General features: G+C 37.3%; 1 protein-coding gene across 2 annotated transcripts; it reads right to left on the bottom strand.

Moving 5' to 3' along the window:
- Window positions 1-210: 210 nt before the first annotated feature.
- On the bottom strand, window positions 211-19,988 carry EXO1 (exonuclease 1). 2 transcript variants are annotated; one of them, XM_042795928.1, is made up of 14 exons: window positions 19,927-19,988; window positions 19,164-19,337; window positions 16,843-16,962; window positions 15,804-15,927; window positions 14,903-15,040; window positions 14,473-14,685; window positions 12,564-12,751; window positions 11,610-11,706; window positions 10,789-11,005; window positions 9,501-9,756; window positions 7,777-8,260; window positions 7,187-7,288; window positions 3,936-4,129; window positions 211-2,196 (listed from the first exon to the last, which is right to left on the bottom strand). In XM_042795928.1, exons 2-14 carry the CDS (start codon window positions 19,322-19,324, stop codon window positions 2,055-2,057), a joined length of 2,436 nt encoding a protein of 811 aa, XP_042651862.1. In that variant the 5' UTR covers window positions 19,325-19,337; window positions 19,927-19,988; the 3' UTR covers window positions 211-2,054. The 2 variants fall into 2 exon arrangements, with proteins under 2 accessions (XP_042651862.1, XP_042651863.1); XM_042795929.1 differs by lacking the exon at window positions 19,927-19,988 and adding an exon at window positions 19,778-19,860.
- Between the last annotated feature and the right edge of the window lie 822 nt (window positions 19,989-20,810).

Raw genomic sequence — 20,810 nt, 5'->3', positions numbered from 1 at the left:
ACTTCAAGACCATACAATGTAATACAATCAAGAAGCACATTTGCATAAATAATTCCACTAATACCTACCACTGAAATAGCACTCCAGCAAGTTATTACATGCCTTATGCCTTTTAGGGCATTGTCAATACTTTTACTCTCCTGGCCATACAGGAGTATACAGGAAAAAAACAGTCCACCTGTTTGTGACAAAATAACATCACTATGAATGTCTATATAACATTTTCTTTATTTCCTCCGATTCTCTCTTCAGAGAAGCTAGAGTAAAACAAGTGATGGGATTTTCAATAAATGAACTATAAGAACAGGCAAGACAGTACATGCAGTCAGCAGAATTAAGAAAGGCAGTACTGCTTTTATATATGTAGTTATACTCCCTTAAAATTACCTGTCCTTGAAAATACAAACAGGAGTGGTTTGTCTCTTCTAATGACCCACTAAAGCAGGAACATGCAGCTCTTTGACTGAAGAGCAGGCAACAGGCAAGGATGGACTGTACAAAGTAACCTTGCAACTCCCACACTGATAAATAAGTAATGGAGGAAAACAAAGTACTTATCTTTTCCCTTCAAAAATTCATTCTGTCCTTATTACTATACTTGTAGCAACACACAAACCTTCATTCTAGGCAATAGTTCTATGACTGGAAACACAGAAACATTTATCCCTGGCCTCTAGTTGTCACATCATACCAGGGATAAAAATTCTCCTTGAACATCAATGTTAAAACACCTGCCTTTCAGTAGGGATTTTCTAGTGGTGCACATGAGAGGAAGCCTGTCCTAAAGCATCATTGCTTCAGTTCCTTATATGCCATACCTTCAACACAAATAAGAGGACCGCTCCCACAAATGTACACATAACCCACTCTTGTAAGCAGCTTCTTTGTAATTTAATGCAGCCAGTCACCTTATAGATGCAAAGTCTCTTAAAGAGAAAAAAGTACATTGGAATTAAAAAAAAAGCCCTGCCTTTCATAGGTCAATTTCAAACTTTAAAGTTTTGAAAAAGAGCTCAAAGGTGGCAGGAAAGTATTCATCTCGGGAACGGAAAGGATTCATTTCAGAAGTTCAGATATCCTTTTGTACCTTCATCTGCTGCAGAAAGAGACACTATCCATCCTTGCCTAAAAAAAGGAAAAAACTTTAATATATCTTTACATTGACTCAAATCCTGATTTTAAAGGTAGAAACCTGAAATCCCATCATATTTCATGATAATTCAGTCATCCAAAGCAGGGACCCGAGTCTGGATTCCTTCCCTTTAGTTGATCGGCTGTTGAAGACTGAAGCTTGGTTGGTTGATTGTGAGGACAGGCTCTTTTGTAATCCTTAGCTCCAAGGACTGATATTTTGTGTGTTTGCTGTTGGATAAGACTACAAACATGGAAAGAGCAGGTAAAACAGAAGAACACACTGTATTTCTCCAGAGATCATTCTATTAATGTGAGAATTTGGAGACCTAATATCTGATATTCCTTTCTGCAGTCCCCAAGTTATTCTCACCAGTAATATGACTGTATCAAACAAAGCTAACTGTTGAGAGAGATGTTACCTTACAGGGAAAAGAAATAGTTACCAGTGTGCTGGAAGTACAGTGAAGGCTGTTATGAGCCTTAAACAGCAGTTTTATTCCTGTCTTAGAGCCAGATTAGGCTCAAGACAAAAGAACAAGAGGCAAAAAAATTATCAACTGTTAAAAATTAAAGACACAAACTTCTTCTGCTGTTTTTGTGCAAAGGCAAGGCCATAGCTGTTGCAGGAACTTGAATTGCATATGTGACCAACATAAAATGCCCAGGGCGGCTGAAAAAGGTTTGGACAAAAGTTTAGCATGGGACTTTGAAGAAGGGAACACAGGCATCTGAAGGATTTTATTCCAGCTACTATAGAACTGCACCTTTCAATTAATGCTTTTATAAAAACGATGACAAATCACTAGTCAGACTAAAATATATAGTTGGTTTTCAAAGCATCTTTTCTATATTGATGAAATATCCAGAAGGCAAATTTTGACAATGATTAAAAATGCATCCTATCATGTATAGCATACAGTTCATTGTAATATAGCTCTCTGAACATGACTATGTTCCAGATGATTAAAGATTTCTTCTTCTGTTTCCGGAGTGAGCTGTATATTATCTTTGATTGGAGACAATGGATCTGACTTTTTACAAGAAGGAAGTTTGTCATATTCTCTGCACAAAAAAGAAAACAAAACCCCAAAATATTATGATATTGTAAGCTTCTAACCACAGGCTTGTAAGAACATATGGGTTAAAACAAAGCAAGACCCCTCACCTAACTACTGAATGACTTCACTGAAAGTTTTCAACTGTTCCAGTTAATCCTGTGGCAGAATGATGGCTACAGCCCTGTATCTGGAAGATGTATGTACCCCATGCTACTCTGGGTTGTACATGCTTCCTTAACTTTTAAGTCTTTTGAATAACTAGTTTCATATGTACCTCGTGAGTCTTCACATTAGGATAGAACAGATTAATGTTCCACATGATTTATTTGCCATCAGACAATATAATTATTAAGCCATAAGGATAACTTAGAAACTTTATAAAGTTTGAAAAAACAATAAACAGAATACTCAGAGCTAAGTCCTGGCAGCAAGAAAAATCTTTTACTGAAATAAATTAAGAAAATAATCCCCTAAAAGCTAATAAACAAGTACTTTATTTACATAGAAGTAATATATACAAAAATATATATCCCTAGTATATACCTGGAAGTTACAGAGCAACCAGAACTGGATGGATAAAATATGAATGTTGGGAGCTAAATCTTGCAACCGTCAATGGAGAAAGGTAATCGAGTGCCATATAGGCTAACTGTTTTATCTGCCTGTATTCTGATAAATCAAAATATTTGAATTTTCTCCCTGGCCAGATATTCCCAATTAGAGGTCAAGCAATACATATGCAAGCACTTTCACTTCCTCTTTGAAACTGTCATTCTTATTATCTTATTGATGTGCATTAAAAGGTAAGACTTCTAAAACTGTTTAAAAATACTGCTTGCTGTATTGACATAAATCAGTTTTATGTTTGTAGTAGCCTACCATAAAGCCCAGACTGACTAAAATATATTCAGCTGACTTAACACATGCTCACCACTCTCACATTTACTACTTGGTGCAAAGATAATACTTTAGTCCTACTCACATTTGGTTTCAGGTTAATGGAGAATAATTTTATTTAAACAAGACTTATCTATTTAAAGTTGAAGTTGCTACTGGGAGCTGGGAAAGCTTTGCCACCAGGAGTTTTTACCTGAGCCCATGGAAATAGTATATGTTAGAATACCTACACTACTTTTTTTTTTTAAATAATCATTGTCTTTCAAGTTCAAACCTTTGAGATATTTGCAGAAACTTCAAGTTAGCCAAGACATCTGCACAAGGGAAAACAATAGCATTTTATAGTGTGCAAAAATGTCTCTCGTAACCAGAGACTTCAACTAACAGAAATATTCCATTAATTCACCATCATCTTGAAAGCAGAACAGTTCTGACAATCAGCCATCTCAAAATGTGAGAGGCACATAGAGTTAAAGAGAAACAACCTTGTATTCAATTAAGTTTGACAATTTTTATGCAGCTTTTGCATTTAGACTAAGAAATGCCTTTTGGTGTTAGAAGTCAAACAACGATATTAAACTAAATGCACTACTTCAATAAATGAATTTTAGCTGTGAGTTTTCCTGGTTAGGAAAAGGGAATTAGAAGAGTATATTTACCAAAAATCATACTTCATGGTTACATTAAACTTAGGAAATTAAAAATTGTATGTAGAAAATATGTATCAAGCTATTATCTTTATTGAATTGGGTAGAGGAAATGTGTAGAGTCCGCTTTGAAAATTGTCTCTTTGGGAAAAAAAAAAAAAATGTACAGGCTGCTAAGTAAAGGATTAAAGTAACTCACCTCTTAAATTGGAAGTTTTTCCGGAGATCACTAATGGTAGCTTGCAGTCCCAGCCTGTTTTCAGCATCACAGTGATTTCTCTTCTGCACGAGTGACAGTTTCTTGCTTAATCCGCTTACTTTAGCTGGTATCAATGGCTTGAGCTTTGTTACAATACGTGACCCTATACAACTGGACTTATGTAAACCAGGAACCTGTGAGATTTCAATTTTACAGCATAAATGGTTAAAATGCTGCAAAGCTTATAATCAAAAATGAAGTGCTTCACGTTGTATTGAGATCATGCAATCTGAGCTGCTACAAGGTATATTTAGATAGCTTCTATAATATAAGAATTGGCATCTTAAACACAGTAGACATAACGCAGCTGTAAGAACTGGCAAACCAGCTTTGGTGTTTGAGCCCTTCTGCCACTTTGTTGTAGAATATGAATGGCTCACCGTTACCAGCTTCTAAGTGATCACTTACTCCTAGCCTGCTATTTTAGCTTTTGTCTGTCATTACGAGGACCAAAACATAATTATCAAAATACCATACCTGCAGGAGAGATTGTGACTGTCTACAGCTGTAAACAGTTCTTATTTTACAGCTGGCTATGTAAGATTAGTTTAGGATACCTAGGCTATAAATAACCCTCATGTTTCCCATTTGGATAATGTTAAGAATAAAGCATTTTGTTCTAAATTATTCATCTTTCCTGTTTTGCTGGATCATCTTTCAAAGATGGGACATCTCTGCCTACTTCAGGTGCTTCACTTAACTCATGAAAATAGCTCTTTCTCATCCAAGTATTTTCTATTGATCACTCAACACCTACCTTTCTTAAAAGACGTTGGCAGTCTTTCTTTCAAGGAGAACTCATACCTCAGTTCCTCCCAAAATTTCATTGCATTTTGACATTCCCCCACCACACACACTTGTTATATAGTTTTTCATTGAAATGACATTGTTTCTGTCTGAATAGACTAAGCAGATACTGGAATCCCAAATAAAATTTGGGGAAAAAAAAGAAAATGTAGGCTAAAAATTGGAACAATACAAGAATACTAGGAAGTATAAAAATAAAATCCTGAAACTCTATGCTTTATAATATTTTGCCGTTTTTCTATCACCTCACCCATTTTGTAACGTGTGAAGTCACCCATAATCCTACCTTTCTTTGTGATACTGAATTATATTGAGTTATAACTTAATTTAACTAACCCAAAAGTAGACAAAGCTGTCTGTCGAACACCCACTAAGAAACTAAAAACCAGAGTAGATCAGTCTCTTTACTGAACTCAGCAATTGTGGAAAATAATCAGCAGTAAAAACAACAGCTGGAAAAAACAAGGTCCTAGAGAGCTCACTATCTTATAGGCATCTGTTAAAGAAAAGGTTCTATTACTTTTGATATTAGAATTGACTATCTAGGTACTTCACATTTTGGACTGGAACCAAGATAAGAGTGGACAACTTGCCCACATTGCCTCCCTCAATTATTAAATTTTTCAACATATCAGCTATTGTATTCAGCCTACCAAAGTCAGAATAATTTATTTTAAGTGATTGACTGCTTCTTCCCTAAATCTGGAACTCATTGTTCCCTTTTGGTATCTTTTAGTGTACAAGAAAAGATTTCCCTTGTTTTATACTTGCAGTAAACAATCCCAAGGGAAAACCTAGACAAAAGTGGTGATTCTTATCTCTTCCTGCCCCCTCTTCAATCCTGGCTACTTGTTCCAGTGGTCTCACTGGTGCTACAACTCACACGAGCCCGAGAGCCTGGGTGGGCCAGAGTTCCAATATTGACCTTTTTGCTGTTGCTATCAAGTTTTCAGCAAGGTCAGTTTTCTGGTCCAACTCATTGTAAGTATTATTACCAGCACATAAAGGAAGCAGAGAGAATGCACAGCCAAGGAAATCAGTGGAAGAAATCCTCCTACTAGCTGCTTGCCCTAAACTAACCCTACTGTCTTCATAGATTTTCAGCAGATTCCTATTGTCTGGAGAGCTCCAAGCATCCTGAAAATTTGTTTACATATGATGTTTATATTACCTGGGTACTTCCATACGGTGTATTCATTCCCCTGTATTTGGTATACTCATTCTCACAATATGCCGTTAAGGTGAGCAAAGCATATTCTTAAAAATATATGTTATATTCTATTATTAATAAATTATTTTCATTTTATAGAAATATATTCTTAAAAACAAAGTAATGAAATTCTGAATCCCAGGATGATTTCATTTCATTGTACAGCCTTGTTGAGCAGAAGTGATCAAAATGTTAATCTAAAGAAAAAGCATTAATTTCTGTAATCGGGTATTCCAGAAGAGAGGTGTAAATTCCAGTTTAACACAGAGGTTACTAGCAATAACCACAAGATGTCACTGTCATACAAAACACACAATAGTCTTGTTCTGCAGAGAGAAACTTGTGATTTTTAGTCTTGTCTATGAGAAAGAAGTTAGTAGGGGTGTACAAAAAAGGTCAAAAGCATCTTCCTTTGATTTATGAATCTTCTGGCCAACACTATGACAGTGCCTAAGGAGTTAGAGCACTTTTAGCTGTTAAGGTCTTCAAAGTTTTGTAAACTAGACAAATGGGTAAAGCTCTTAGAAATGTCACAAAGACAAGGAATATAAGTTTATTCTTAGATATCTAAGAAACCACATAGAAGTCAAATTATGGGTGCCCAACCAATAGAAAAAAATAACTGAAATGCTGACTCTGAAGGAAAATTGATTGTCCTTCCATACTGATTCGTTAGCGTCTAACAAGTCTTTTAACTAAAATCATTAAACAAGAAAGGCTGACTAAGACTTTTCCAGATTTTGAAATTTAAATAATCCTTCTTCTAGTCAAAGAGCAAGGAGACTGTTAAACTAGCAGATTTAAGTCAAGCAATGGAATGAGGTTGTATCTTGTGACTGCATTTGGATTATGAAGGTGACTGCAACTTGCATCATAAAACATGTGTATTTAGCATGTCTAACAAAAATTAAGAAGTTTTTTTTGCTTTGGATTGGTCTCTTTATGCCAGTGTTTAAAATCTCCAAAAGTTGCAACTGTGATATTAATCACAGGTGGCCTGGTTAAAGTTTATCTCAGCTCTGATATAGATGAACAAGAACATAGTTATCTCTTGCCAACATGTGCATTGCTTAAGACTCTTTCATTAAGAGTTCTAGAATAAAGTAGTAGAAAACAAAAAAAAATTACTTTCAGAGTTTAGTAGAGCTCACAGTAAAGTTAAAAGATTTCTTACCTTGGCCTTTATTATTGTATTTTTTCTGTCAGTTTGAACAGCAGGAAATACTGGAGATCGAGTACATTGATCATCAGCCAGTTTTGAACTGGAGTCCGATTCCTTCATCAGAAGAAAATTAATTTGGTTTTAAAACAGGTGGTGGTTTTGTTTTTTGTTTTTTTTTTTTTTTTTTTTCCACACAATGTATATATCTACACATATATACCTTATAAGGTATAATATTTTCAGCAATTCTAGTAATGTATACAAAAATCTGGGCTTATTTTCAGTCAGCAACACTGATTACATACATATACTTTCTGAAAGTACTTCAGGGACTAACAAAAGCAGAGAACAAAAGCTAGCCTACCAGGTGTTTTTATGACCCACTGTAGTGATCCCAGTGGAAAGACTGAAGACAAACTAAAACCAGAGAACAGACTTGATTTAAGCTAGTAAGCCAATCCATTCTACACAACTATCTTAAGCATTGACAAGTTTTGTTAACACAAGCTACATAATCTGCATGGTATCATTCTGACAAAAAGACAATTTATTTTATAATTTAAAGTGAAAGCAAATGCTGAAACCATGTCTAGTTTTCTTACTTCTGTATCCGAACTGTTGTTAGACACTTGCGGTATTTCTGAAGACTCCAAACTGCATTCTGATGACTCACAAGGCCTTTGAGACTGTGATGACCGTTCCAGTTCTGGTAAGGGGAAGGATTCTTCCTCCAGTTCATCACACACTGCCCCACTCTCTGTCTGTACCCCATTAATCTGATTTTCCTGGGATACCATGCAGTTGCCTCTTTGTTGGTGAAACTGCTGTGAAAATACAGTACGAGATGGACCAGGATTTCCTGAATTATTTAAGAGGCTGTTAAACCACCGGAAGCAGTTTTTCTGCATTTCTCCAGGAGGTGAAAAGCTAGTCCTTATTGATTTTTCAGTTTCTGAAAACTGAGAAACATCATCTGCTATGTGTTTTACTTCCTGTTTCTGGCAATCCCGCTCAGCATCTTCAGTTAGATCACTGTCATCCTTCTTTGGTATATTGTCAAACATAATTGCATCATTGCAGAAGAACCTAAAAAATTAAAAAAAGGTAAAGGCAAGGGAAAAGAAAGTTACTGCAAATGAGTATGTCATCTCCTAAATCCATAAATAGTTGTCTCCAATTTTATTTTTGAAGTGCACTTGCAGACACAATTTATTTTGACAATGATCAAAGTCTTAGTCCCTCAGGAAGGCATTTAACAGGTAACAGTAAAAAAAAAAAAAGGAAAAAGCCATCTGTAAGCATGTCATTCATTGATTGAAATACCAGTAACGTTCATCTGAAAGAGAGAAACATCTAGAAATCCTACAAAATTTAAGAATGTATTCATTAATTATTATAAAGCTAAACGGTAGTGAAACACTTCAGCACCTCTTATCAAGGAAACTAGAACCTGTCTAGTTCTTTTCCATGCTATAACAGCACCTCCTAAGAATAAGTACGAGTCAGAGCTTTTTAAGAAACTGATCATTGATTTAGAGAAGAACCTACCATCCATCACTGACAACTCTTTAATTTTTGATGCAACATAACAAAACTTTCAGTTCAGGATGGTGTGCATTAAAGCTAAAGAACCTCAGCATTAAGACTATTCCGTAAAATTACACTGCTCAAAAATATTCAAATTAAGATAAAAATTATACAATAAGCCAAATGTGACCAAAAAACCCATAACACATAGCCAATTAAAAAAAAAACATAACAAACCCAAAGTCCCTCTTCTCAAAGTGCTGCTGCAGAGATCAGGAGCATCAACTCAATGGGATGGGCTAAGAATAGGTATTTGTCATACAGTATGACCAGCGTTGGCTTTACTGAAACAAACAAAAACCCTGTCATCATAAGTCTGTATATTCACTAACTAGTTACACATTTGGCATAAAGCAGCAAACTTTGTTTTTTTTTGGTTTTTTTTTGTTTTTTTTTTTTGAGATGTCATATGACCTTTGCTTGGAAAAGAAATATGGCCAATTCCTAATTGATTTTGATACACAGAGGCTAGACTGTATTGAATAGTCTCACAGTCTTAATTTCTGCAGTAAAAAAAAAATAAATCAACATTAGTTATCTATATCTCACACACATACAGCATGCCTAGCACAAAGGGTTCTCTGTTCTCCATCTCAGGTCAGTACTACAGGTGCATTAATACAGCAGTCTAAAAAAGTCTGAGGTAGCATTCTTCTCATTCTCAGTATTCGGGCTATTTCAGCAACCAGGACAGCAGATAGTATTTTGCTACTTATTAAAACATGTGATTCAAGCATACCTGCTTCTTGTTCCTGGAACAACTACAGCATCCTTCTCTTTGTTTTTCCTTTGCAGAAAGGAAGCAAATTTATTTCTAACTCTGGGTAGCGAGTTAGAGCTTTCCTGAGTGACAGAATTCCCTGAAGAATCAAGACTCTGTATTGCCGAGACTTTCTTTTGTGCTTGACCATCATAATCATTCTCCTTCTTGAATTTTTTTGCTTTTGAAAATGAATACTGGTTCAACAGATCTCCATCTGAGATTTCTTCTAAATCTGAAGACAAGTTAAGCATCACTGTATAAGCATGTTCTAGAATTAACCATTTATGAAAGAATTAAGCATTACACATTTACTCTCACAGGCTTAAAAAAACTAGTAAGGTCTGGCAGGAACATTCCTGACATTACAATTTAGAGGTTTTTAACACTGTTGATTTCTACTACACAGCTTTAAAAGTAACTTTCTGTGAAAAGGCAGATGAAGTGAATGTAGAACAGCTGAAACGAAACATGATGTATGTTTGGTTTTTGCTTTGTTTTGGCTTTTTTCTAAAAATTTTGAAAGTAAAACTAAATTTGACTTAAAGGCAAGTTGCGAAACTATCTACAAATTTTGATAAACCAGGGAGTAGGAAGATATCAGGAGTAACAAAGGCAAAAAAGGAGCCCTAGTAGCATAATTACAAAGCAAAGGAAGCCAAGGAAGAGAAAACACTTAACGTATCAGATAAATCACAAGAGAAACAAAGAAGTGCCCCATCTATTACAAGCCTACAGTTTATTTCAGCACATATAACTCAGGTGATGCAGAAGGCAAGATAGCAAAAATTTACTATAGAAAGTAAGAAAGTTGGAGTAAAGAATACCAATATAGTGGATACAGGCAGCATGGTGTTCAAAGAGTACAGAAAACATTCTTTAAATTTTCTGTTTGGCCAAATATCAACTCTAGGAAAAATAGGCTATTTTAATTTCTTCTCAAGCCGTTATAAGGTGGAAATTAAAGCCAAAAACATCTAAAAATAGAACAGATGGTATTAAACAAGACAACTTAATATTGAAAACAAAGTCCTATAGCAAATTATAGAAAGTTTAAAATTAAGTGCTGCTGAAAGCTTGCTGCCACCCTTCATTATTACGTAGGCTTTAATATTATGGCTTGTTAGTCTTGCAGCCTGCTGAAAACACCATACAGACAATGTAGTTAAGCTCTAAAAATCTCATGCCATCAAGTCCAAGATAAAAATCCTTCCTTTCCCCACAGCCTTCTATTATTATTTATACACTTATTTTAACAAAAACATACCAGTCCTTGGCCTTTTTGCCAAGAGCTCTCTGCCTGGAAGTTTTAGCCCTTTAAGACTAATTATCTTCTCCATGCCTTTGGTTGTTGGTTTCTCTAATAAATGCATTTTATGAGGAACAGTATCTGCATTAGGGCCAAGCTTGTAGTCTCTGCTCCAAATGCTATTTACATTATTAGCACGCCTGTCATTCCAGCCACAACTTCTCTGCTGTACAGGCTACAAAAAAAAAAATTACAAAACAAGACATAAATTTATAGTTTTGCCTTCTACATATGGTTTCCTGACTTAGCATATAAGGACATTTTGACATTTGCACAACAACTAATAACACAGTCCACACAAACATTTTTTTGTTTCCACATTTCTCACACTTTTCATACAAATTCCTTTTGTGCTGCCATGATTTCTTCATTCCAATATGGCACAAGTGACTAACTGCTCACCTCAGACAAAATTAAAAGTTTAAATTCTATTTCTATTCAGAAAACCTAATTTGGGAAAATACTTTCCTCAATTATATACTTGGAAGAAATCCAAATCTCTGAGAATTTTCTTTTAAAATCAATTACTTCTGTCAATAGTATTAAGGACTTATCAAAAAAGTCTAAAAGTAAAACAAACGTTGAAGTCGAATGCCATAAAAAGTAAGATTTTACCTGTAGAAATAATGAAAAACGTGTGTGTGAGCATACCGTTTCTGTAATAGCAGAATAGCTTTCACTGCCAAGTCAGTTGTGGATAACATTCAATCACATTTTTTCACAAACGTTTAGAACCACATCAAAATCTTAAAATATTAACTTCAAAACAAAGATGTTACCTGTGCAGTGTCAGGGTTATAATTATCAATTTGTTCCATTGTATCGATATCAATGTTGCCAATGGCAATTTGAAAAGCAGTATCATCACCAAAATGTCTGTTCCCATCATATTAAAGGAAAATATCTGAATATTACATTGAATTTCAAGAACCATAGCATGAAAATTAGATTAGCTGCTTCCTATTTTTGTGCTAAAAAGCATTGCTAGAGTACTAACCAAAAGCATTAATACTAATACTCATGGCACAATCTGATGCAACAGCAATTGTTATAGATCTGCAGTGCTTGGTAAATCATGAAAGTCAAAAGGAAACCTTGAATCATCAGCAGGAAAGCTACCATCTTCCTCTTTCCTAATTTCTGGGAATGCCAGAGATTAGGTGGCTTAAAGAACATACAAAGCTAGTAATTACTTCAGCAGACCCTTCTCTTTCGTTCATTTTCTTAATCTGCTGTGGCAAAAATCTATGATGCACAAATGTGGCAAAGTGTTACTTGTGCTATAGGAAGAGATATCTGGTAAAACAGGAAATGCTTAGACTAGGGAATGAGGTGAACACAGATTGCAAGAATTAAACTGGCAGAGTTTATAACACAGTTAACATAGCCAGAAATTAAAGACAGTCATAAAGCAACTCAAGCAGTTTAAATATAACCAGTATTTAACGAGTTGTTTTCTAAAAGAAAACATCTGTAACTTCTACTTAAAATGATATGTCAATGATAGGACACTCAGCTACCACCTGTACTTTTATTTATTTAATTAAAATTACTGCAAAAGAGAAAAGAAGAAATAAAAACCCACACCACTTTCTAAGAACGCAGAAAAGCCAGGGTTTAGTTAATAGCAGCAATGCAATGAAAACGAGTACATCACAGATGCAATGAAAAGTGTAAGACACCACATCTGCTCACCCTTATTTCCCCACTCTGCTTTTCAACACAAAGGATACCGTCCTGCATAAATAAGTGTTTCTGGATCAATATCATCCCCATACACATTCAGAGGAACTAATTTTCTGTTGACAGGATCAAAAACTAACTGATAGAGGAATGTATTATTTGCTCGTGTAAAACCCTGTATGTATTCTTCTGATACTGTTATATTCATCTTCAAGTACTGCCCCATTTTCTTAATAACCTGTCAAAAAAAAAAAGGTTAACTGCTTCATTTAAACAGGTTACACAAAAGGTTAAATACATTTATATTATTAAGCATCTTTGTTTGTGATTAAATGTAGAATGGGTGTGCTGTTACAAGCAGATTCAACTTAAACGGGGGAAGGAAAAAAGTTTTGTACCTTATTTTCTCAAGTTGTTTCCAATCACATAAATAACACAATTCAACTCTTTATAAATACTTCTTGTTCAATAAATACAAAATCTGAAAGGAAATGCAGAGCATCTCCTTAAGGTATATTTCATAAAACAAATGCATACCAAATTCTACCATTCATATTACTAGAATACGTAAGCAGTAAGTGGATGTTTTTAGGCTAGAACTAATCAGATTTCTCCTCCTCCCCCTCCACCCCCCATTACTCATCACAAAAGACTACACATCGATCTGGCAGCCCCTCCTATACATTGTTACTGCACCACTCTAAAAGAAGTTCCTAATAATTCATTGACCTCTGCATTCCAGTTTCACAGAAGGCATATTATGTTCTTTTGAAGATCAAGTTTATCATACTTTGAGAGGCAAGAGTTTCTCTTCCTTTCCAAATAAAAAACCAGCTGTGTTTTGGCCATGCATCCTAAATACAGGCAAGTTTACTTATCTCATTAAGAAGTAGGAGTTTGAACAGGCACTGTTGGACTACTGTCTATCTTTTGACTCACTCATGACCCTCCAACACTGTCGGAAAATAGCAGTGATGAATTACATAACAAATTACTAAGTGAAAAGTTATTTCAAATTATTAAATCCTGACATTTTGCTCAGAGAGATACATTGAAGGAAATCACGAATCATATGGGAAAAGCTCAAAATTCCCTTCCTACTTCTACAGAAGTCAACCAAACCAGTTGTTTTGATGCCTCCTCTACATAATACAAAACGTTTCAAAACTAAAAATCATAGTAGTTTGTGTACATCCGTGAGACAGAAAAAAACCCCACACTAAAGCATACAAGTAGCCTAAAGAAGATACAGTAATTAGACTGCATATTTAAATGCTTTTCTGGACTAGATTTACTGGCCTCCAGGACAGCCACAGAAGGTATTTTTCTTATTAGCTCTTAAAAACCCCTCTTCTCCCTTACTATCTACATGGAAGTTATACCTACTCTCTTAGCCTCTGTATTTCCCTAATACTCGACTTGTTTTCATTTAATACCTTGAATAAGAAAAAAAAAAACCTACCTTACCAAACTTATCTTCCATAACGTTTTTAATATATAAATGTCTGTATCCATATGTAATTAAATGAAAAAAGAGAATCAAATATTCCCAGTCCCTGCCCCTCTTCCACACAGACAGAAGTACTTATACAAAAGTAACAGAGTTCTATTAGTAGCTCTAATAACTAATCTGCAAAAACAGAAGAGCAGGTAATGAGGGGAAAAGAAAAAACAGAGCCTTACAAAAAATTAAGTCTCTCAAATAGAATATGCCCTTGAAGGATTACTACAATTCTTTATTTACATTTACTTTCGTGTATTTAATTAAATATATAATAGCATCAACACTTGAGTAAGTTTAGCTCAGCATCCTTCTAAAGCAGCAGTAAAAAATACTTTTAGCATTATCCTCAAAATTGAGGAAGTAAAGAACCCCTCAGATTTTCCATTATGTGTTAATTTCATATATACTGATACAGGCTCCCAAAAAGCCAACACACAAAGTAAAACCGAGTTTACCTTTATAATATCTGGATTGTTGGCTAATTTCAGTAACTTGCACGCTTTAGCTAACCCAATTCCATGAATTGATGAGAGATAGTCACAACCAGAAAGAATACACATGTAGCGAAATTTTTCTTCTGTAAATACATTTCCAAGCTGCTTGCAGTTTCCTAGTCGAGCTTGATCTACCTCTAGTCCATTTCCAAACTTGTCAATTTTCAGAAACACCTGGAAATTAAGAGGAAGTGAAAATAATAAGCTTCACCCATATAAACTAGCTCGTTGCACTTGGTGGAAACAACAGGCTGAGTGTTAGTCTAACCTCTTCTGTTTCCCCCTTTTACTGTAGAAGAGTAAATCCATACAACAAACACATTTGGCAACTTCAAACTCTGCTTTTAAGGTATCAGCAAGAGGTAAAGGCCATTAGTATTTTCTTCCCTACCTTTTTACATCCAAAAGCTAAAAGATCAGAGTCTTCTGTAATTATAGCTTGAACCATGCCAGTCTTATTAAGATAAGCCAACTGAGCATCGGCTTCATAAGGAGCAACAATACAATCAATTCCCTGGGCTCGTGCAGCCTGTACGTAAACAAGAAGCATACAAGTACTTTGCATCAATTTCCAGTAATTACCTTAAGACATCCGAAAGAATAAGAAACATTATGTTAAAAAACTGAAACTGATCTTTTTTGTCACACACACATTCCCTCCATTAGAACCCTATATTTCACATTTAAAACTCAAGTTTCAAGCAGTTTAGACCTAATGTAGATTAGTTTGCAATAACAACCTTTCCTGTGTTGGCCTCTTAACACTATGCTCACTTCATCTGACCACAGGTGCCAGCTTCAAACTCATGCAAGTTATATTCTGGACAGAGGAAAACAGCACTACAGCAAGTGTAATACTATTTTGATAAAGATCCTATGACTGAAGTGGAAGGATAGCAAAAAGCTACTAGACAGGTTTTTAAGAAGCCAAATTTTTTTCTATAGTCTATTGTCAGGACCAAAAAAAAAAAAAAATTTGTTTGGTTTTCATGCAGCAAAAGTGAAAGTGTTGGTGTTAAAGTCAGTTCATGGCAGTAAGAAGAAACATACTTCAATTGACACATCTTGATTATTTTTCAAACTGGACATAATAAACCTGAAGTTAAAGTTTGTTAACTGTGATTAATGCGATGCAATGTATGCAGGACAATTAGCGGCTAGGAAGGGGGAACTATTTTCTTGCCTACATAGAAGAGGCAGTGATGTAGCCGTACAAAAGCAGAGTAAGACATGCTACCGACTGCATAGATTTTTTTTAAAAACTGTTGCTATCAACAGCACTGCCAACTTACTTTAATAACTTCATGAGCCATAACATGGGTAACATTTACACTGCGCCCAAAACATTCCCTGGCTTCTGACAGCCTCCCTTCCTGCAACAATTGTTTCCCCTTGAGAAGATTGGCTTGACGCTTCCTGGAAATATAAACAAAAATATTCAATCTCAGAATATTTTTCACTTAAAAGAACAAGTAGCAGAAGAGGCTAAAAGAGTCTGGTAGGAAAGGGAGGAAAAAAAAATTGTTTTGCAGATGAATACTTCCCAAATTTGTTCTACTGCGTAATTTTTTGCAACATAAGAATAGCTAAGCTATTGTATTAACAAGGATGATTAGATTGGCATGTTGAAATGTATGTTTTCTCAGGAAACAGTGACAACTCAGGAACTGAAATCAGCAGTGTAAAAGAAGAGATGCACCCACTCTCAGGTTGCAATAAAATAGATTTAATGGAATTTGGGAGTACCTGACATGAGATACTTACTGCTTTAGAGAACAGAATGCATCATTTACTTTATTTCAAGTATCAGAAATAGTCTGCTCCATGCTGAAGGAAGCCTAGGTCCCATGAGAATTTATAAATTAAAACGACTAATGAAAAATTCTCACTGCTTCAGTGAGAAGTCCCATTACACACAGACCTGAATCCAAAACTGAAAGAAGTTGATCTGATTATTTGTAGAGAAATATGATGAAGGTAGTGTTATTTTTAACTAAAATTATATTGGGAAGAAATATTTTTGTCCAGAGATCACAGGGGTAGGTAAACTAAAAGCCTTTAATACGTTACAGGAACTAATGCTCAGAGGTTTACTTCCTTCCTCTATAAAAGTGCTTTCATTTATGAAGTGCATTTCTATTTTTGGAATAAAACCTCTAAGAAAAGGTTTGTATTATTTTTAAATGTAAATTAAATGAAATAACACTACATTGCAGGAAAGCTTACCGGAGGTTACTACCTAGAAGAAGTTGGAGGTTTTTCAACTTCAAAAATTAACTATAGTGTTAACCATACTGCTTTGCTTGCAAATCAATACAGTTCAGTACTTACTCTCGTCGGGCCTTTTCCACTTCCTTCTTAGAAGGTAGGGTGCATCCATCAAATACCAAAATTGGTTTAATTCCAAATGAGAGGAGCATATCAACAAGTTTCATACAGAAAGTTACATAACTGTATCAACAAGAACAAAAAGTAAGAAAAGAAAGATAAACTTTATTGTTAAGCATGAGTCTATTGCATATTTTCTGTTTGCAGGAAGGGAAAACTGTAAGTTTAGGACTGTAAGTTTAGGACTATTGTTCAAGGATCTTAACGGGACATATACTTCTCCAGCATCACAAAAAGATTAAGAACACTTGAATGCTGGGGGTTTTTTGTTTGTGGTTTTTTGGATTTTTTTTTTTTTTTTTTTACAACAAGATGAATACTCCACCTCCTAACTCAGAACTGGACTGACTGCTCCCTACTTTACACAAAATGAAATAAGAATGAGTACAATTCAGTTTGATTTTGCTACATTAGGATTCAACGCTGCCAGAAACTTTGAAAATTAAAATATGGACCATCTTTTTAGTTACAGCAACTCAATTCCTAACAGACAGGGAAACCAGAAGCAGACGAGCATAGTACATCATCTTCCCCTGAAGCCTTGTGAAAGGCAGACTAAATGCACTTCTGCTAAATTAAACCTCTCTTTGTGGAACTATCCACTCTTCTCTCCAGGCGGTGGACACATGCTATGGTCAGACATGCAAACATATCTTCCCATACTAAAAATACAGTGCAGTACCAAAAATATGCCAAAAGGCAGGAGAGTTACCCAAACCGTACTAACAGCAAAGATGGTATATAGGCCAGGAGGCAATCCTCCACTGCCTTCCATGTCAGCCTCTTAGTAAAATATTTGTAGAGAATTCCAGACTTTACATATTCCCTCAGACCTCCGATTTGCTTACTTGTTACTTGTACAGAAATGTATGAGATCATTCCATCAGCAGCACTTAACTAAAATCTAATAGCTGCTGTAAACATCAAGTACATTACAGTGACGCTCAATGAAAAAAAAAAAAATAAAATTCAAGTTTGCTTTTTCTTTTAAGGACACTGTTTAGAACAGCAAGAGCAGTCTTCCCAGCCCCAGGCAGGGAGGGGAAGGAGAGTGGGACTTAACAGCACTTAGAATCTAAGGATATGAGCACTGAAGAAACTTGATTTAAAGCTACAAATCATAAACCAGAAGAATAACTATGAATTGTTAAAGACAGGAGTGAATAGGATCATAGCTATATAATACCTAAATTCAGATGAATTTTGAAGTGTGAAAGGTCTCTCTACACTATGGTTGAAGTGCCAGTCTAAGATCAGAAACCATATGTACATGGAAAGAAGATTCTGGCATAAAACATTCATGTGGTTAAGTTCAACCACTCAAAAGTTTCCTATGACTATTAAAGTTTCCCGTCAATTGATTTTCTCTCAACTGAAGTGTATCCTATTCTCAGGGCTTCAAGGGATCTCCACTACCTTCAAAGGCAAGTAATCAGGATTGGATGAAACTCTACAGTTCTTCACATCAACAGAAGCAGTTGCAAACCACCAACTCTTTCTTGCCTCCAATCAAAAATATAATCAAAATTTCATAAGTGAATTTTGATCTAGACTAATCAGCGTAGCTTTATTTCTGAAAAGATAAAGATTATTCAATCTAAAACAAGAGTTCAATCCAGTTTTCCAGAGATGGGCAAAGAATTTATCCAAATACGATCTAAGGTCCAAAGCTGGACTTGAAATGTAACCACAATTGCTGTTTGTTTCCTTACTTAGGAACGTAACGGTGTAAGTGAGGAACCCATGTAACATCAGAAAAAGCTACTCTTACTAAAAATATAGTGTTAAGCAAGAAAACTTGCACCTTATTCAGAGCACAACATATCTATTAAAATTCCTCAGTATCATTACAGCTTTTGTCACAGCAGTATTTACAAACTATCACTTCGTACAAATAAGGCTCCTGAAAATAATACTATATTTGAACCATATGAATTGCATCTACAGAATCTTATCAAAGACAGATTATTGAGAGCAAAACATGATGAAAAAAAAAAAAAAAAAACAAAACACTAATTCACCTAACCATCGGGGCTTTAACAGAAAATATTTTAGGGAGTTTTTTCCCATAATATATACTTCAGTACTTATTTTGCACAGTTGGAAAGCCAACACTTCCATTTCCAAAAATTACAACTGGGTCTGAGAATTAAGTAACAATAAGAAGGGAAACTGCTTTAACTTAGTTTTCAGCTCAAGAAATGTCAAGAGAACAAAACTTTAATTTGTGAGAGGGCCGAGATGGAAATGCAACAAAAACTTACAGATCTGTGGGCTCTCCTCGGGCCAGCTTTTCAGCACATGCATAAGCGCCTTTGTGCAGCCAACAGTACGTGTCCACCGCTACCGTCTGCCCTTTGTATTTCTTCACGTGGGTAGGTTCAGCAGCCTCCTTGATAAACGAGAGTAGGCCTTGAATCCCCATGATGCTGCTTAAACTGCAATCGGGAAAATAAAAACCGTGAGCGCAAGGCAGAGTCTCGATCCTCCCCCACCGAACCGAACATCAGGCCATGTTGCAGAGGGGGTGCTGGGCTGGACCAGAGGCGCGAGAAGCTCCTGCGAGTGCCACCCTGCACCCTGCGCAGCCGATGCTCTTTCCCGCCGTCCGAAGAAACGCAAGACCTTTAAGGCGGCAGTACGTGCGGCCCGCGAGGTCGGAGCCCCCCGCCGCCGGCAGCTGAGGGGCAGCAGCCCCGCGCACGCTGCCCGACGGCCAGCGGGGTCGGGCGGGGATAGCGGGGGCGCCAGGCCCGGCCCCCTCACCCCGCTTCTCTCTGGAGCTCAGGGGCCGGCGGGGCCGCGGTGGCGCTCCCCACGCCGCCCCTCACGGCCTCTCGCCGAGCGGCACGCCACGCACCGACCCCGGGAGCTGTACCTGTCCCGGAACGAGAGGGCCTACGGCAGCTCTCCCGGGTCGGGGCCGCCTCCCCCACGGCGCGGCCGCCGCCGCCGCCGCTCAGAGGCGGCCGAGGGGAGCTGAGGGACGAGGCCCCCCCCCCCAACGGCCGCGCCGCGCGCCAGTACCTCGCTGACAGGAGGAAGGGGAAGCCCCGTGCGCCGGCCCCCGCGCGCGCTGCGGCTCCGCTCGCGCGGCGGCTCCGCTCCGCTCAGCCGTGGCGCGCGGCGGCTGCTCGGGGCTTTTCAAGCAGCGCGCGCTCAGGGCAGTGGCCCCGCCCCGGCGGGCACGGACTACAAGTCCCAGCATGCGCCGCGCGGGCGAGGGAGGCGGTTAGCGCGCCAGCTGCCGCGCCGTGAGGCTGCGCGGCCCGTGGGAGGGTGACGGGCTCCGCGGCCAGGCCGGTTCCGGGAGGCTGGGCGTGGCGGAATCGTTCTGGTGTTGTCCGCAGCCGCCTTCCGTCATCTGAAACCGAGCTCGAAAGATAGGGGTTTAGGGACAGGGCGTTTGCGGGGCTGCCGCAGGCGCTGGGGAAGGGGGTGCTGAGGGGGGCGTGACACTAAAGTCACGGCATCTGCTGCAAGTGCAGCTATTTGAAGGATCTGCAAAAATACTGAAATACATTTCATACACTGAAACAGATTAATTTCTGTAGCATTGAGTCAGCACGTCCCGTGACAAATTCAGTTCTGCTGTCTTGTCTCTCAGTAAAGTGTAGAAAAATGGGAAAACATTGCTTATGTTTTATGTTATGTACAGTCCTTCTGTTGGGACTAACACACGTGCGTCTGAAAGCTTAGTGTTGGCAATGCTTCCTAATGCAAATTTTCTATAACCACTAAGTTGTTAGCAGAGAAAATTATGGCCAGCATCCCGGAAACATTCTGTTGTCATGGTAGCTAGCATTTATTTTCAGTTCTTTCTTTTATCCTTGCTGTCTGGTCACGCCCGTACCCTGCTATATAGAAAAGTTTTTCAGGTAGTTATCAACTGAAAAAAAAAAAAAAACCAC

The sequence above is a fragment of the Tyto alba genome, unplaced genomic scaffold (assembly GCF_018691265.1).
Source record: "Tyto alba isolate M040663 unplaced genomic scaffold, T.alba_DEE_v4.0 Super-Scaffold_22, whole genome shotgun sequence".
In the NCBI taxonomy this organism is placed as follows: Eukaryota; Metazoa; Chordata; class Aves; order Strigiformes; family Tytonidae; genus Tyto; species Tyto alba.
This window is presented reverse-complemented; position numbering and strand designations above follow the sequence as displayed.

Bases quoted from the DNA above. Each gene is read 5' to 3' on its own strand.
- EXO1 (XM_042795928.1), bottom strand. From the start codon at position 19,324: ATGGGGATTCAAGGCCTACTCTCGTTTATCAAGGAGGCTGCTGAACCT. The intron at 14,686-14,902 runs GTAGGGAAGAAA...CTTAATTTCCAG, and splicing joins TAGCTTTTGGATGTAAAAAG to GTGTTTCTGAAAATTGACAA. The intron at 9,757-10,788 runs GTATGTTTTTGT...ACTTGTCTTCAG, and splicing joins GGCAAAAAGGCCAAGGACTG to ATTTAGAAGAAATCTCAGAT.